This window comes from Bufo gargarizans, chromosome 8 (assembly GCF_014858855.1).
Source record: "Bufo gargarizans isolate SCDJY-AF-19 chromosome 8, ASM1485885v1, whole genome shotgun sequence".
Lineage (NCBI taxonomy): Eukaryota > Metazoa > Chordata > Amphibia > Anura > Bufonidae > Bufo > Bufo gargarizans.
Window position 1 is genome coordinate 17,795,351 of NC_058087.1, and position 18,860 is coordinate 17,814,210.

The 18,860-nt window shown below is 41.4% G+C and overlaps 1 protein-coding gene across 1 annotated transcript in view; it reads left to right on the top strand.

Annotated features, from left to right (window-relative positions):
* The window catches only part of LOC122944747 (prolyl endopeptidase FAP-like), a 160,225-nt gene that overhangs the window by 48,172 nt on the left and 93,193 nt on the right, over positions 1 to 18,860 (top strand). Inside the window, exons 6-18 of the mRNA XM_044303335.1 lie at positions 1,719 to 1,771; positions 1,854 to 1,926; positions 4,888 to 5,008; positions 6,818 to 6,972; positions 7,510 to 7,610; positions 9,026 to 9,161; positions 9,354 to 9,398; positions 13,690 to 13,794; positions 14,710 to 14,780; positions 17,655 to 17,708; positions 18,197 to 18,321; positions 18,407 to 18,454; positions 18,561 to 18,659. Of these exons, the coding sequence (XP_044159270.1) occupies positions 1,719 to 1,771; positions 1,854 to 1,926; positions 4,888 to 5,008; positions 6,818 to 6,972; positions 7,510 to 7,610; positions 9,026 to 9,161; positions 9,354 to 9,398; positions 13,690 to 13,794; positions 14,710 to 14,780; positions 17,655 to 17,708; positions 18,197 to 18,321; positions 18,407 to 18,454; positions 18,561 to 18,659 (1,186 nt within the window). The remainder of the gene's footprint in view (positions 1 to 1,718; positions 1,772 to 1,853; positions 1,927 to 4,887; positions 5,009 to 6,817; positions 6,973 to 7,509; positions 7,611 to 9,025; positions 9,162 to 9,353; positions 9,399 to 13,689; positions 13,795 to 14,709; positions 14,781 to 17,654; positions 17,709 to 18,196; positions 18,322 to 18,406; positions 18,455 to 18,560; positions 18,660 to 18,860) is intronic.

Consider the following 18,860-nt stretch of genomic DNA (forward strand, 5'->3'; position numbering starts at 1 on the left):
TTCTATTTTGATTGTTTGGCCTCACAATCCCTCCACCTGGCACCACTTAATACTTGGAGTGCAGGTGACATTGCGGACAATATTTCTGTTAGACAATGTGAATAAGTGTGAGCCGGTGTGTGTGTTGCAGACAATACAATGTTACTCAACAGTTTTCAATCACAGCTAATATACACATGTAAATTAAAGTTAGCATAAATCTAAGTCTACAAACTCAGGGAAAGAGTTGGTTACCTCTAAAATTTGTAATAAAATAGTTCCACATAAAAAGTACAGAAAGGTGAAATGACCTCATCTCAGCGTGTGTCATGGTGGTCTGTGATGCATTTTATGAGAGGAGTAACCTCTGGCCCACAATGGATTTGCTGTCAGCAGAGCATAGGTGGAGTCCTTACAGGAGTTTAGCCAGAGATGTTCTCAACTAATGTAATTGAAATGTGTTGTTAACACTTGTATAGTTGCGTGTGTATATGGCCCACGATTCAAGTGACGTGTGTAATACTGAACCAATCCAGTGGAAAATTATCCCCAAAATTTTTTATTATTCCTTTGACAGCACTTATTGAAGGTACTAACGTCAATGGTCCATATTTTTCCCAACACCACCACGTTTGTTGACTGCTCATATTTTTTTAATTGGGAAAGGGAAATATAGCTGCCAGATAAATGATAAGGGGTGTTGAAATCCAATATGCCTGATTCTTTTTCCCTAATATGACATTGACGAAGAATCATGAGCCTCCCCGCCCCTATATACCTTTGATTGTCACCAAAATCATCTGGTTTAATAACTTTCATCTACTGTCTGTTATCAAACTTACTGTAGAATGCTGTGTCCAAGATTTACAATGTCTCTGACAGACGTAGTGTTCACTAATAAGCTGTAGCCCTTAGCTTCAATAAATTGGTAGTAGTACAAGCTCATAGACTTCGTCTAATGTGGTCTTCTGCCATATTTCACTTAGGCTGCCTACAGACCTCTCATGGTGCAACTTAGGCTGGATCCACACCTGGGTTAAGAATTCCATTTTTTTTCTCTTCTGTCATAAGTTCTTAAAAAAAAGGAATTCAGTGATGTGATAGATCACAGTGGCGTACATAGAAAAGTAGGGGTCCCATAGCAAGGATCGAACCAGGCCCCCCACACATGACAGAAGGGTTTCTGCCTAAACGCTTTTCAATGAGCCGTGGGCCATTTTTCCACTGCCTCATTTGCTAAAAGTTTTTCCTTTAGAGGGTAGAGTCCTGACCAAGTTCCCCCCCCCCCCCAGTAAAAGAGGGGGTGATCCCAACTGGGCCCCATCTTGCCCTGGGCCCCATGTTATATTTTTTTTGAGGGGCTGCGGAACGGAGCAACGAATGCCGACAGCATCATGGAGTGCTGTCCGCATCTTTTGCGGCCCCATTGAAGTGAATGGGTCCGCACCCGACCCGCAAAAACTGTGGCTCGGATGTGGACCAGAACAACGGTCGTGTGCATGAGGCATTTTTTCTTCAAACTGACGATCCAACAGGGATTGAAAGTGGAGGAGAAGGGAGCTTGGTGCTGGCTGAAAAGGAGTTCCTGGTCTTGGAGAAACAATAAGTCTTAAAAAGAAGTTTAATTGGAGAAGTGCAGTTCAATAACCCTAAATAAATGTGTCTTTCCTCTTTGTAATGTAGTAGTAAAGTTATTACTGACATATAATAATTATGTTTTCCTTATAATGTCTTTGCAGCAATGGAGATACTCGTATACGGCAACATACCGCATTTATGATATAGAAAATAGGTCAGCGTTGATGTCTTCTTACTCTCTAGTAATATTCTATATTTCGATATTTGACAGTGACACAATTTAATGTATTTTGCAGTGTATTTCTAAGCACAAATGAACTACCTCATAACATCCAGCACATATCCTGGTCACCAGTGGGGCACAAATTGGTAAGTAAAATCTGAACTGCCCTTGGCACCCTTTTTTGGTATTGAGAAGACATGCCGCTTTCTATCCACATACAAGTGTCATATGGCACAATGTGTACCCTTGAGTCTCTATAGAGTTGACATTGACTACTACATGGAATCGTTAACATCCTGTTCTCCAAGCTAAATTTCCACAATTTCTGTACACATATATTATTGACTTAGAGCAACCATTTTATTTAGTGCAAAAAAGCAAAAATAAATGTAGAGTTTTTGCATTCCCTTGGATAACAAAAAAAAAATTTCTGTATAATTTTCCCCATTTATTTCCCATGGTGACGTAAGTATAAGGGCTCGTTCACACAAATGTTTTTTGCGTTCCGTATACTGGCCGTTTTTAGCGTTTCATATATGGTCTACAGTATATACAGAACGATTCATTTCAATGGTTCTGCAAAAAAAATGGAATGTATTCTGTATGCATTCCATTTCCGTATTTCCGTTCCGTTGAAAGATAGAACATGTCTTATTATTGTCCGCAAATCACAGTCAAGTCAATGGGCCCGCAAAGAAAAAAAAAAAACACCTGCGGAATGTACTCCGTATGTCTTCCATATCCATTCCGCTTTTGCGGAACCATCTATTGAAAATTTTATGCCCAGCCCAATGTTTTCTATGTAATTACTGTATACTGTATATGCCATACGGAAAAACGGAACGGAACCGGAAACACTACTGAAAAAAAAAATTGTAAAAACTAATCCAGGAAAAACGGCCTGCAAAACACTAAAAAAGACATATGGTCGTGAGGGTCCATTCACACGTCCGCAATTTTGTTCCGCATTTTGCGGAATGGAATTGCGGATCCATTCATTTCTATGGGGCAGCATGATGTGCTGCCCGGACACCGAATTGCGGACCCGCACTTCCACTTCCACTTGTTTCCGAAAAAAATAGAACATGTCCTATTCTTGTCCGCAAAAATAGGCATATACGCACATTTCCGCTGTCCGTGTTTTGCGGATCCGTGAATCCGCAAAACACATTGCAGATGCGTGAATGGACCCTTAGACTGAGATGAACACAAGTTTAATGTAACTGCAAAGGTATTGTAACCATGAGACTAAACATGCGCTAAGTAATGGATGGTGAGAGTGATTGTTATACACCAGCTGGAGCTGGAAACGGATAAGGCTGTGTTTACATCACGTTTTTTGTCCCATGTTTAAAATACACCGGTAAGTTGAGAAAAAAAAAAGATGCAAAAGCTTTTCCATTCTGTAGAGTCCAGCGAAAAACATATACGTTAAATGGATGCGCTTTTTTTTTTACAAAGAATCCTATGGTGACAGATGACTCTGTATAGTAAAGGTTTGAAACCGCGCTGCTTCAGATTCAGTCATACGATGCACAAGTGTATGAATCATATAACTGCACCGCACAAGGGGAAATATTTCCTTGTAATAAACCCTGTTAATGGCTGTATCAAACAGCACTTGCACCCCAATAACAAGAACGGTTTGCTGGAATTACAGAGCTGTATAATGGCAATTTGAATCTGCAGTCAGTGCAGCAAGGTGTAATAGGATTGTTCCTATTACCCAGGCTGTAACCTGCCCTACTGAACCCTGTTCTGCTGCAATACTGTGGAATGATTCCTCTCTATCCTTTCCCTGAACTTCTATACAGCAAAATAAAAGTTGTAAAGTCTTTTCTACCACTTTCACTAGCGCCTGCTGACGTCTCTCCCTGCACTAAGTACACTGGAAAATGGCTGAATCCAAGATGGCTGAGGCTGTTTATAGGGCTTTGACATCACAGGGCTGGCTGGCTGCTCATTGGCTGCATGCATGGCATTGTGGGTGACCCCTCGTTCCTAGAGTTCCTTGCTCCATGTGCTAACACGTGCAGCAGCAATTTTAGGAAAAAATTTGATTCGTGAACACGAAGCTTGAGGAAATTTGGATTCAAATTTTTCATGAAATTCGGATCAAATTCCACTTCGTCAACTTCGATTCGCTCATCTCTAATCATAATCAATATCCTGTTTTTTATAATAATTAAACCGCCAAGGTTTTGATTTTTTTTTTATAATTAGACTAAACCCATGCTCTGTAAGACCTATGCGGAGGCAGACAGTGCTTACAGCTCTGCACTCTGTGGCACTCTATTATGAGTGATGGCATCTGATTGTGAAAGTATATGAAATCCAGCAGAAGCCTGTATGATTCCATAAAAACTATATCAGTCATATTATAATACAGTGAGACTCTATAATCTTCCTTGAGTGCCATATTACATGACCATACAACTCAAAAGTTGGAACAGAGCTGTTTTATGGCCCTGTGAACTAGCCCTGAAAGATTAGTTATTATTCATGGGATAATTGCCAAGAGTACTCTTTTTTTGCGTGGTTAGAGTTAATAAAAGTAAAACATAACATATGGCATATGCAAACGTATAAAAAGGTTAACAAATCTGGATACTAACTAAAAAGTCCCTATTAAATTCCAAGGGGGCAATGCAGGAATATAGGTGTAGCATAAGCTCCAAAAAAGGATGATTTTTTTTTTTATAGGAGATACATAGACCTTGGGCTAAGCAGAATAAGCTAGAGGTCTAAGCCCGGATCAGTACCATGTACAGTACAAAATACACATCTGATACCTACGGATAACAAGCCTAGAGGAGAGGCATTTAGGGATTTAACAATAAGAAAAACTTTTTACACATTCAGAAAGGATCATGTCCATATCACATTCCTTGGGGGCAGATAAGAGGAAGAAGTCCACTAGCCAGTGTCTATAAGCAGAATCTCTGAAGGCAACTCTCAAGATAACACATTTATTTTCCTTTGTTTGTATCATTAACCGATGTAATATTCACAAACATCTTTAAAGGATAGTCAAGATATCAAAAATGTATTTTTAGTCTGCCTTAATTAAATGTAAAAAACTAATAATTTTGTATATATTATTTTAGCTATATGTTGTGGATAATAATATTTACTTAAGACATGAACCCGGACAATCATCTATTCAACTAACAAATGATGGGAAAGAAAATGAAATATTTAATGGAATTCCAGACTGGGTCTACGAAGGTGAGCAATGTCTTTCTTTTCTACTTCATGGGAGTTGGCCTTTTTCACCAGCTAAGGATTGGGCCAAGAAAGTTCCTATGGAAGTTTGTTCCTGATAATTGCACCCTGTAAAGGGTCAGCGGATAACCCAAGAAACATGAAAAATGTGGCATGATTGCATCTTTTATGCACCACCTAAAACTGTAGTTTGTTGGCAGCACATCCCCGCATGTAAAAAAGCAAAATGAACAGGGGACGAATGACTGTAATGTAAGCTTTCTTCCAAAACAGTGTCACACCTGTCCATGGGTTGTACGTAGTATTGCAGCTCAGCTCCATCCACTTCAGTAGAGCTGAGCTGCAATATCAGATACAACCAATAGACAGGTGTGGGATTGTTTTAGGAAGAAAGCAGACATGTTTTGCTAATCCTTTATAACCCCCTTTTGGCTTTGTATAGCTGTAGAATTTTTTTTATTTCATGCTTTCCTATATTATGCTTTACAATTGACTATGGTTGAGACTGAACTGGCATAAATAATGATCCGGCCATCCTGATCAACCCTAGGATATTTGGGTATTTGGATTGCAACAAGATATAGTTATTGCGCGGTGTGAGGTGTCATGTAGGTTACCTCTGTATACTATGTAGACAATCTATGGGTGCTGTTGGTGCCTTTTGTGTTGTATATGTGCTGTTTGTATAATGTGTATGCGATGCATCAAGGCACTTGGAATACTTTACAAGGTTACACAGGGTGTTATGCAGCCTAAGGGCAGATCCTTGTAATAGACCCATAGTAGTTGACATCTAGTAAAAAATATATTATTAGTAGAGATGACCAAATCGATTCTAAATCAATCGGATTGACTACGATTTTCCCAAAAATTTTACTTCCAAACAAAGCCAAAGTTTTGCCGCTTCGGACAAATCACGCAAAACGGCACCCTCCATTTTATATATGAAATTCAGTACACTAGTGAGAGAACCAGTGCAGGGAAGATGAAGACGGAGGACCACGTGACCCTGGACAGGGCCTGGCTGGTGGGCTTGCCCTTAATGCCTCACAGCCATTTAGGAGGAAGGATATTAACTTGTCTATTAGGCACTATGTTAGGTGCCAAGCAGAGACGCCATTCTGAGCTCAGCCATTGATGTTGCTGTCACAGACACAGCAATTGGACACACAAAACAATCCAGTTTAGGATCTTATAGTGACAGGGTTAGGGATTGGGCTTTTAAAGGGACAGTACCCTTTTTATGTGTTGGAGACAGCCTTTTCCCCCCAAGAACCTGTTGCAAAGCTTCTGCAGTTAATATGTGTACAATAAGCATATTTTGCAGGGTCACCGGCTGCATATATTTTTGCCAGGGAGGTTGCACAATTACTAAATTTTCTCCAAGAACTTGTTGCAAAGTTGCTACAGTTAATAAGTGTGCAATAAGCATATTTTCCACAGTCACTGGCGGCATATATTTTGCCACAGACTGTGTCCAATAGTGAATTAAAAATAAAAAATAAATTGAAAATTTTATTTAAAAAATTCTATTTAGTACAGAATTTTATTCTATTTAGTACAGAATGTTCGGAGTGTTTTTTAAAATTTTAAACAGTAAAGCAAATCCAACAGGCTCCAACACCATCAACAATGCTTTTACCTATAGTTATATATGTCACTCTGACATGTGAGAAAGATAGCGACAAGAGAGAAAAATATCACTCACAAGAGACCTCAGAGAGTCATGCGCTAATGGTGTCCCTAGTAGATGGTATTTAATATTAATTCTGGTTAAAAAAAAAAATAAAAAAAATTATTTTTTTACTTTAGAGGAAATGCTCGGATCGAAGTATGCTATCTGGTGGTCTCCAAATGCCAAATTTATTGCCTACGTCCAGTTTAATGATAAAGATGTGCCATTAATAGAGTACTCTCTCTATGGTGAAGACCAGTATCCAAAAACTGTTAAAATACCATATCCAAAGGTGAGAAATGAGTTCACGAGCACAGAATTATTTTGGATGATATTGTGTAATAATAGAACTACTGATTAAAGACCCGCTTGATAATGTTAATGAGACAGTTTCTCTCTCTAAGGGCTGTTTCTTACGAGTGGATGCCGTGCGTGGCATCCGCTCCGTGAAAGAGTGCCAAGACCCGATGCAGACTGCAGAGGCACGGAGCATCATATCAAGCATGTTAATGCTCTGTGCTTCTGCAGTCTGCATCGGGTCTTGGCACTCTTTCACGGAGCGGATGCCACGCACGGCATCCACTCGTGTGAAACAGCCCTTAATGTTTTCAAAAAAGTCTAGTGTAATATAATAAATAGAGACTAGGGAGGAGGAGGTGCAGCTGCCGTTTTTCAGTGTTTTTGTAAAACAGGTGCGGCTAGCATGTCCAGATTGGAAAATGGGCTAGTGGGGAAAATACAGTATACAGAATACATGCTTTACATAACGTCAGGCAGAACTGAGCCTCATGTGGTATAGATACCTACACAGTATTTCTCTCTTTAAAAGGCAGGAGCGAAAAACCCAGAAGTCAAAGTTTTCATTGTAAATGTTGATGATCCATCATATGACAAAATCCAAGTGCCTGTGCCTGCTCTGATTTCTTCCAGGTAATGCAAGAAAATATTAAATAAATAGATCTAGGTATCTATCTATCTATCTTCTATCTAATATCTATCTATCTCATATCTATCTATCTATCCATCTATCGCATATCTATCTGTCTGTCTATTTCATATTTATCTATCTAGGGATTATCTATCTATCTATCATCTATCACATATCTTATATTTATCCATCTAGCTATTGTAGGGGATTAGCTCTCTTCCAGGGGTTGCAAACACACACTTCTTCACAGAAACCAGGATTTCGGGGCCAAACTGTGCTTTATTGTGGCACACGGCATAAAGCAAAAACACACAAAGCCAAAATAAAATACCTTGCCCGTCTGGGCCCTAACTAAACACATAGGTTTCCCTGACTCACCTAAAGCGTAGCACAGTTCACACCCGTGATGAGATGCGGCTTTCCCAGCCCAACCTTCAGCAGCCTCCAGGCTGCTCCCACACCAGTGTCTCTTGGGGAATCGTGGTCTCTCAGCCCTTCTGGCTCAGACCACACAGAGCCACTCCAGCCTTCTGTGTGCAAGTCCCCCAAAGTCCAGGCTATTGCATAGCCTCGTGGCCCCTCAGCCTGGCTTATCTGAGACCACACTGACAGAGCCTCACCAGGCCTCTGTCTGCACACTCTCCAGAGTGAGACACACCCAAGAACAAGTAGCAGGATTAAATAGGATCCCTGGACATGAGCATGCCCTAAGTCCCGGACCGGAGCCTGGGGAAAACACTTCAATGTTCACATTGCTACACTATCTATCTCATATCTATCTATCTATCTATCTATCTATCTATCTATCTTTACATGATATGTATAATTATCGATTATGCACTTATGGCCCATTTACACAGGACACTGAATATGAGTTTACAATGAAACGCATTGTGCCTATCCTCTGTTATTCCTGTTAGATATTTAAGAATAAATGGACAAGCAGGTGTGACGACCTGGGCACATGTCCCCAATCTATCACTGTCCAGTCGGTGTTAACATTCCGTAGAGACAAAACTATAGACAAGAGGAAAGGCAACAGTTGTCAACTTACAGTTTTAACAAATAACTACTGAACACAGACCAATAAGCCCAGAGGATCCAGAAATGTGATTTCATAGGAAATACAAATATTTACTGAAACAGAAATGTCAGGAGAGCAGGTCTTCACTGTGATGCTAAGTGTTCTATGGATCCCTGTGGGCGAGCCGAGGATCACAGATTCAATAGAACACCCCAAAATTTTCTTTCGCCACCAGAAAGCTGACATTTGCTCCAACTGCTGAGTCATTGAATGTTCATTAGCACTATTATTATTATAATAAACAACTAAATTTAATATGAATTACTCCTTGTTATGTTGTGAGATAAGCGGATACAGATCACGGGCTGTTAACTAACAGTGTTCTGTTCACAGCGAATACTGCTTCAGCTGGGTGACATGGATACTGGATGAGAGGGTCAGCGTACAGTGGGTGACAAGAATACAGAACATATCAATCATATCAATATGTGACTATGAGCAGAGGTCAAGTACATGGATCTGTCCAAAGGTACTTGATGTGTATATATATATATTTTTTATTACCTGGAATCACATATTGCTGTATTAAATATGTCTATCTATCTATCTGTAAATAGCCTTCAGTATCAGCTAAAGGGCCTACAAGAAGATGCTTAACCATAGATCCTGTGTATGTACAGTATTTAATCCAGTTTTATTTTTTTCCCTGTTCTCTCTTTAGAATCGTCAACATGTTGAAGCAAGTAAAACAGGCTGGATCGGCGTGGTATGTGTCTTTTCATGTATTTGTTCTTTGATAGATATTTATCCATAAGAATACTTTCACACTGGCGTTTCTGGTTCCGCCCATGAGATCCGTTCAGGGCTCTTACAAGCGGACCAAAACGGATCAGTTTTGCCCTAATGCATTCTGAATGGATAAGGATCCGCTCAGAATGCACCAGTTTGCCTCCGTTCAGCCTCCATTCCGCTCTGGAGGTGGACACCAAAACGTTGCCTGCAGCGTTTTCATGTCCGCCTGACGATGCGGAGCCAAACGGATCCGTCCTGACTTACAATGTAAGTGAATGGGGGCGGATCCGTTTTCACTGACACAATATGGTGCAATTGAAAACGTTGATCCGCTTGCATTATCATTTGCATTTTGTTCATGGTAATGCAGACGGATCCGTTCTGAACGGATACAAGCATTTGCATTATAGGTGCGGATCCGTCTGTGCAGATACCAGACGGATCCTCACCTAACGCAGGTGTGAAAGTAGCCTAAGTTGTAATTAGACTCTGGGGAACGATCTCGTTACCAAAATCCCCAAACCAGCCCCATGCCTTCTCACCAATGTCGGCCATAGCTTTATCAACAAAAAGACCATCTCAGACAGGAAAACTCTGCAACTGGTGTCATCGCCAAAGCGGTTTACCCGGTGATATGTCAACGCTCATGTAAAAGAGGACGGCCAACAAAGGGGATGAGGCAAAAAAACTGATCCCCCAAAAAAGTTAGTGAAAGCCTGCTTTCTACGGTCACACATTGGGTTACCATATTACATTCACCAAGTGCCATTAACCAGGGCCAGCCTTAGCAGTCTGAGAACTATGCTGCAACTCCTGATGTTACTAAAGGGGAAGGACCTTGATTACCTGGGTACCTGAAGCTCCCTTTTGTGGCACAAGCCACCTCTTCATTCCATGGTTTATTGATTGGACTGTGTTATTTGCACATTGTATAAATTGATTGTTTTATTCGAGAACTACATTGTACACCATAAAGAGGAAAGTGCTGCATCAGGGCAAACTTGATGATAACCGCTAACCAATAACCGCTCCTAATATACCCCTTATACAAATGTAGGAAACATTAACCTGACAGTTAACACGTTAATTCGTAGGGTATTTAACGCATTACATGTCAAGTTAATGATTGCTACATCTGAACCTTAGCCAATGAGGAGGTTGTGCATCTCTTTCCCGTTATTGACACTATATCTTTTATGCCAATTGTTCGTTTTTGGCTCGCGCATTCATTCATCATTCAGATATAATTGCTGTCTGTTTGTAGCCGCTACGTGCTGAGGGGACATTTTTACGCTAATTAGTGCAATTTGCAAATACTAGTCTAATGATTTGTTTGAACAGCGGTACCAGACATAAACTTAATTATAGCTATGTTAGAATGCACTTTGTTCAAGTAAATTGATCATTTGGCGTTGGGAATGTCTTGACTCATGACACTTTTATGCTGCAAATAGAAGCACATCTTCTAAATGAACATCTGCGCCGTACTTACTCATTTCGCTATTTAAGTGGAAGACGATCGCATCTTAATACAGAAAATTCTTGAAATAAGGAGAGATGAGACCTCATCTATGTAACTGACTTATTAAAATAATTCTAGATTTGTGCTCTTTGCCTTGTTCTGCCATAATATATGCTAATGTATGTATTTCTAATTACTTGCATTTGGAGATGTATGTACAGCAACCAGCTAATCCCGAAGCTTCACCCTATGTTTGGTATCTAAAGTTACCTTGCTTTGTTAATTAGCTCATTAGCGTTCTCATCTTAATCCTTTCAAGAAAAAAAATAATTGAAATCAAGGTAGATGTCATATATATCTGGACCTGGGTGATTCTCCTACAGTCTCTGTGAAATGCCCAGAGACATGAAATGGTGAAGGAAAGAGATGTACCTATGGAGAGTGCACTCGCACCTGGGTCATAGTGCCTAAGGGTGCCACACATTGAGCTCTCTTAAAGGGTTTGTTCACCTTTTATTAAGGGATGGCCTATCCTCAGGATAGTGGGGGTCCAACTCCCACCGATCAGCTGTTCGACAATAGCTCCGACTACTTTGTAATGGACTGCTGCATTGGTCCCATTGACTTCAAAAGGAGCAGCGCTGCAGTGATGAGCTCAATTCACTGCAAAGTAGTCAGAGCTGTCTGCTTCCTGTGCTGGAACTGTTGTCGGACACCTGATTAGAGATGGCCTTGCGGTTCGCCCGGCGGTCGTTTCGCGGCGAACTTTGCGTGTTTTCGCGATTCGCCGAACAAGCGAACATATGGAGAAATTCGCGCCCGCCATATTCTTTTACATTGTGAAGAACTTTGACCCATGACACATCCATCAGGTGGTACAGGACAGCCAATTGAGAGACGTTTCAGCACATGGACACACCTCCTACCTCATAAATAAACCTGATGTGGCCGCTATTTTACATTCAGTGTTTTGCCAGTGTAGGGAGAGGTTGCTGTGTGGGGCAGGGACAGGCTGTTAGGGACACCAAACGTTAGCTGATAGGGCCACAAAAGTCCTTTTAAGGACTGGTATAGGTGGTAATTCACAGTAGAAAATATGTATACAATGTAGGAATATAAACTATGTATCACTGAATAATTATCCTACTTAAAACTTAACTTTTAGTCATTATTAATTAAAAATAAGTCCCACAAAAATAATGTGTATATTTATGATAACTGCATAGGTCAGATACTATGGACTTAAGTACAATAAGACGCAGGGTAAAGCAATCTAATATGCTCGGATTTGGACCAGGGGTCCCACTCACGGTTTGATGATTTTTTCTTGTATGGAGATGAACCACAAAAAGAGACGTAGTAGGAAGGTCCACAGAAATCTTGGTAACAAGGAGTTGAGATGAAACGATTTTTCTATTGCAGGGTAGGAGAAGGCAGGGGCTGGGGAGATAAATATCCCTACCAGGCTATTAAGATTCTGCCTAAAAGCGGAGAGGTCTCCCGCCTAAATGCGGGAGAATCACCTCCAGAGGAGGCGACCCCACTTATCGATGGCTGTCCCTGTTGTCCTATCCCTATAAAAGTTGCTCCCAGTGTCTGTACAGCCAAAAATGAAGAAATTTAGAATTCCCAACGCGTTTCCTCCAATACAAATGTGACCGGATTCATCAGGGGAAAAAAGGAAGATGTAGATATATATAATAAAGATGTGGCACAATCGCCCTCAGCACAATAGCTCTCTACCGATAAATCCAACTGAATAATGCAGTCCTGCACGGACTGCATTATTCAGTTGGATTTACTGGTATAGGTGTGCTATCGATATGTGTGATACACAGAGGGGTGCGATATACTTATACTTTTATAATGAGTCAAAAACACATAGATCTATATAGTGATCACCTGGAAGTCAGGGGCCTAGGGGCTAGGGGCTTACTAGGGCCATTTTTATATAGGGCAAGGTTCCGGACGGGGTCGCTCTTATCAGGGTACCAACCCGCTCTGTGGTTAGGCTATCAGGGCCAGAATAGCACCCCCCTGTAGGGCAATATCAGGGACAGTTCTTTGCCCACCCTGTCCTTCAATACCACATCATCATCTAGCCCAGGGATAGATGTTTTTTGCTTTCCCTCCGGGATTCATCGATGTGCACTGGAACCCCCCGGATTGTGGTAGGACATATGGTTTCTGATTTAGTGCCGCCGTGCACTTGTTATTGCATGACACATCTATGCTTTTTGGTTAACTTTAATAATTTCATTTATTTTCATTTTGAGGGATATCTTTTCCATTCACACGTCCGCAAAATGGGTCCGCATCCGTTCCACAATTTTGCGGAACGGGTTCAGTCCCATTAATTTTTTTAATGGGGCCTGAATTCACTGTAAGTTTCTAACCCATTCCTCAGTTATACGACAGTTACCCTGAACTGTCTCCTGTCTCTTAGGGTCCATTCACACGTCCGTATGTGTCTTGTGGATCTGCAAAACACGGACACTGGCAATGTGAGTTCCACATTTTGCAGACCGCACATCGCCGACACTCTCATAGAAAATGCCTTTTCTTGTCCGCAATTGCGGACAAGAATAAAACATGTTCAATTTTTTTGCGGATACGGAAGTGCGGATCCGCAAATGCGGATGCGGACAGCACTTTCCAGCCCCATTGAAAATTAATGGGTCCGCACCTGTTCCGCAAAATTGCGGAACGGATGCGGACCCATTTTGCAGACATGTGAAAGGACCCTTATTGTGTTTCTGTCTTTTTGCAGTCATTTATCTTTGTCATGAATTGTCTTTTCCAGTTCTTTCCGTCTCTCCCGACGTTCACATCAGACAGTATATCCTATTACCAAATCCTCAGTGACCGGGATGGCTATAAACATATCCATTATATCAATGACACCACGGTACGTGGCACTGCTTGTACCTATTACCTGAATTCGTACTGCACAGTCTACTGTATACCACCCGATGCCAGATGACATTACTTTAAAAAGGTTTTCCCGGTTCAGGATAATGACAGTATGTCCTTAGGATAGGCCATCAATATCAGAACGGTGGGGTCTTCCTCTCGGCTCCCCCAGTGATCAGCTGTTGGAAGGGGCCTTGGCAGTCAGGTCAGCGCTGCGGCTTCTTTATTGTCTTCTTGCACACCATCTATGTAGCAGTGGTGCAGGGTATGGCAGCTTTGTCCTGATCACTAGATTACAATATCATGCACCACCACTACTAAGTAGATGACATGTTGGTCGATGGACCCATGTAAACAATGAAGAAGCCACAGAACTCACACAAGTGTCATCAGCAGGGTAACAAGAGCTGGATCCCACCGATCTGATAGCCTAAGGATCAACCATCAATATCCTCAACCTGGAAAACATTCTGTGATATTTTTATATTAGAGTATTTGGGTAGTAAGACATTTCAGATGTGATTGTAACATTGATGAAAGGGTTGTCCCTCTTAGGCATTTATGGCATGTTCATAGGGTATGACAACTATGACTTTTGATTACAAGCATGAGAGGAATCCCATTCTCCTGATAGCCGGGGATCCCGGAGGTGAGATGTGCCAGAAATGTCTAAAGTGAGAAACCCCTTCACTGGTTCATTGACAATAAAGTTGCAAAGTTTATTAAAATGTTGCAAAGGAAAAGTGGAGCATTTGCTCTTAGCAACCAACGTGCTTGCATCTTTTATTTTCCAAAATCCATCTGAAAAATTAGAACTTTAATCTGATTGGCTGCAGTGGTCAACTCTTCTATTTTTGTTAATTTCCCTTATCTTCTCTGATCTTACAATTTACATGTATTTTTTTTTTAGGATAATGCTATCCAGATTACGAAAGGACGTTGGGAAGTGATTTATATATTGTACATTACAGACAAAGCTATGTAAGTATGCCATAAATATTTCTTCTGTTGGTTATGCTGTGCATTTCAATACAGTACAAATTCCTTCAATCTTGTATAAGTAAGGGCTCTTTCACACTTGCGTTCTTTTCTTCCGGCATAGAGTTCCGTCGTCGGGGCTCTATGCCGGAAGAATCCTGATCAGTTTTATCCTAATGCATTCTGAATGGAGTGAAATCAGTTCAGGATGCATCAGGATGTCTTCAGTTCAGGACCGGAACGTTTTTTGGCCGGAGAAAATACCGCAGCATGCTGCGCTTTTTGCTCCGGCCAAAAATCCTGAAGACTTGCCGCAAGGCCGGATCCGGAATTAATGCCCATTGAAAGGCATTGATCCGGATCCGGCCTTAAGCTAAGCGTCGTTTAGCTTTTTTAGAGTGGTTACCATGGCTGCCGGGACGCTAAAGTCCTGTCTGCCATGGTAAAGTGTAGTGCGGCTCCCGGGGCGCTCCAGAGTGACGTCAGGGCGCCCCAAGCGCATGGATGACGTGATCACATGGCACGTCATCCATGCGCATGGGGCGCTCTGACGTCACTCTGGAGCGCCCCGGGAGCCGCACGGACTGTAAGTATACCGCTCCCCGCTCCTACTATGGCAACCAGGACTTTAATAGCGTCCTGGCTGCCATAGTAACACTGAACGCATTTTGAAGACGGATCCGTCTTCAAATGCTTTCAGTTCACTTGCGTTTTTCCGGATCCGGCGTGTAATTCTGGCAAGTGGAGTACACGCCAGATCCGGACAACGCAAGTGTGAAAGAGGCCTTAGGGTACTTTCCCACTAGCGTTTTTCTTTTCCGGCATAGAGTTCCGTCACAGGGGCTCTATACCGGAAAAGAACTGATCAGGTATATCCCCATGCATTCTGAATGGAGAGTAATCTGTTCAGTTTGCATCAGGGTGTCTTAAGTTCAGTTATTTTGACTGATCAGGCAAAAGAGAAAATCGTAGCATGCTACAGTTTTATCTCCGGTGAAAAAAACTGAAGACTTGCCAGAATGCATTTTTTTCCATAGGAATATATTAGTGCCGGATCCGGCATTCAAAATACCGGAATGCCGGATCCGTCCTTCCGGTCTGCGCATGCGCAGACCGTTTAAAATGCCCGATGACACCGGAAAAACGGATCAGGTATTGCGATGCATTTTTCTGACTGATCAGGCATTTTTCAGACTGATCAGGATCCTGATCAGTCTGAAAATAACCTTAATCAGTCTGAAAAAAAATGACATGCGTTTGCATACAGTTTGCCTGATCAGGCAGGCAGTTCAGGCAACGGAACTGCCTGCCGGAATCAAACAACGCAAGTGTGAAAGTACCCTAAGTCTAGAAATCCTGTTAGTTTTGCACCATCCAGTCTAAACCTAAAATCAGACTAGACATGATGTATGTAGAGTCAACATACCTGGTGCCCTCCATCTCTCTGTTCTGGTCCCATAACATTACTTTCGGGATGTCTGTGCCTTTCATCATTTCAGACCTTCCCATGCAGAGGACTTCGAGAAAGTCTAAGCCATGCCCCCCCTTCACTGCCCTCTGATAGTGTCCACAATAGCAGTAATCACTCTGCCACCATCTGTGCAGTAGTACTGAGCTACTGAGCATGTGTGTCCACCAGCAATGAACACATTAGGTGGAGATTCTGAACGGAAATCAAAAGAAAAGCTGAGGGCATCATCATAACAAGTATGGAACAACAATATCTAGAGAGAGGAGAATAAATAAATAAAAAATACGCTTGAAAAATGAATAATGTCATGTAATATTTAATCGCGGTACAACCTCTTTAAGGGCATAGAGCTGCCAGATAGTCTGGACCCTCAAACCAGAAGTCATGATAATGACCAATATTAACATTTGTCTGACAGGAGCATATTCCATGCTAATATTTATTTCTGGCTTTTATATAATATTGTAAGATGTCTAATACTCTGGGATAATTCATTATCCAGTATTTACTATATACTGTACCATTTGTGCTAAATGTTTGGCCTTTCATCATACCTACATTCATTCAAACCTGCACGGCAGTAACTCGGGAGGCGATGTTGAAAAATGATGTATTTGTGTTTTCTAAAAGTTGACTAAAGTGTGTCCGCTTCGCTGTTTTGTTGTAGAGGCTGCACCTAATTAAAAATGTGACCCATCATATTCCAGTGCATCTCTGATTAAATAGGTTATCTCATGATTAATGTAAAACATCAGAGATCTCCACATTCTTTGCTCCAACTGCCCTGCTACATTTATTTCAGGGTGGCAGCTCCTTTCTGCTGCATCTGGTTGGATGAAACTGAGCATATGTGACCCCCTCAATGAGATGGACAGAGAAAAAAAAAAAAAAGAACACACAGCAGGTGGCGCTATACAGATACATTTTATTGACTAGCACAATGGCTATCAGGGGTGGATTGGGAACTAGAAGTGGCCCTGGGAAAAAACATAACTGTGGCCCCATGTTGCAGGTGGGTCCAAATTGAGAGAAGGCGGGGTAATTATAAACAATTAGGCAGGGCCAACAAATGAAGGCAGGGCCAGCAATACCATAGTGCAGAGCAATATACCGCAGTGCAGCACAAAATACTGCCACCTGCGCCACAGTATTGAACTGTATCACAGTCCTGAAGATGTCAATACAGTTGAATTTAAGAGGGCACCTGCAGCTGCTGGCGTAGGAGAGAATCAGATCATTGTGTACCCAGCTGGCGGCCTTGAGGAGGGCTTGAGGGCATTTTCCTGTAGGATCTATGGCCAATCTGCCCCGATGGCTATAATAATCTATCAAGTGCCAGTCTTAATACTTAATGTCCTCTGGTATTTTACATAGCAGATGATTAAGTGATTTTATTTGTTTTACAGATATTACACAAGTAATGAATTTGAAGGATTTCCCGGAAGGAGGAATGTTTATCGGTAATATCTTCTCCAGTATTCGCCTTTTATTAAAAAAAAAAAAACATTTACTGGATTGCAAGTGCACATTATTAAAATCTTTCTGCTTGGAGAGTCCCCTGAAAATAAGTTGATTGCGGATGTCCTGCTGTTTGGACCTCCACCGATCAGCTGTGATTTGCAAGGGAACCTGGTAGCAAGTGTTTCATGTATCTGCAGTGCCACCACAGGGCATAAGAAGTATTACACAGTTCTCATTAACACCAATGAGCCCTCTGTGTAATGCATGAGTGTGTCAGGTCCTCCAGAGAGATGGCTGTTCTTCTGCAAAAACTTGCTGCTCTTATGTTTACAAAGTCTAGATGTAAGTTCTTAATGGAGGACCTTCCGCTATTACCTTAACACGCCATAATACCGTATTCCACAATGGGTTTTCGAAAACATACAATTCCTTTAAGGTATGTATGCAATCATAACTATTCTGTACAACAATTCTAATTACATTGCAGCATCTCACTGCAAGGAAACCGTCAAGAAAAGCAATGCCTTACCTGCACTTTAAGGAAGGAGCGGTGCCAGTATTATTATGCCAGGTTTAGCACCAATGCTAAGTACTACACCCTCAGCTGTTATGGTGAGAGCTTCAAACTGTCCGCCGTAGTAAACGGAGTTGAAAATAATTGTCTTCGGATAATGATTTCATTTCTTTTATTTTGCAGGTCCAGGGCTTCCCATACATACAATCCACAATGGCACCACAGACAAAGGTACTACTATTGCATTTCTTATGGGAGGTTACTGATTGGCTAATTATCTATATACGTTTTTCCATTATCTGAATGATTTAAATACTTATTGTGACATTTGGTTTAGAACTTCAGATACTACAGGACAACCAAAAACTGGAATCCAGTCTTCTACCGATACAGATGCCGACTGAGAAAATTGGGAACATTAAACAGAATGGAATGAGTAAGAGCTCCTTCTTTACCGTCCTTATGTTTACCTGGTTATCAATTCACCGAGATAATATTTTCATTGGTTATTTCAAATATAGAGAATATTCTGTTTAAAGACATTGATAAGCAGATTTTTATCAGTTTCCAAGAGCGTCAGTTTTCTAGCTGCAGTGCATTGATACATCTCTGGGAGAAAGGAAGGAAACTATTAAAA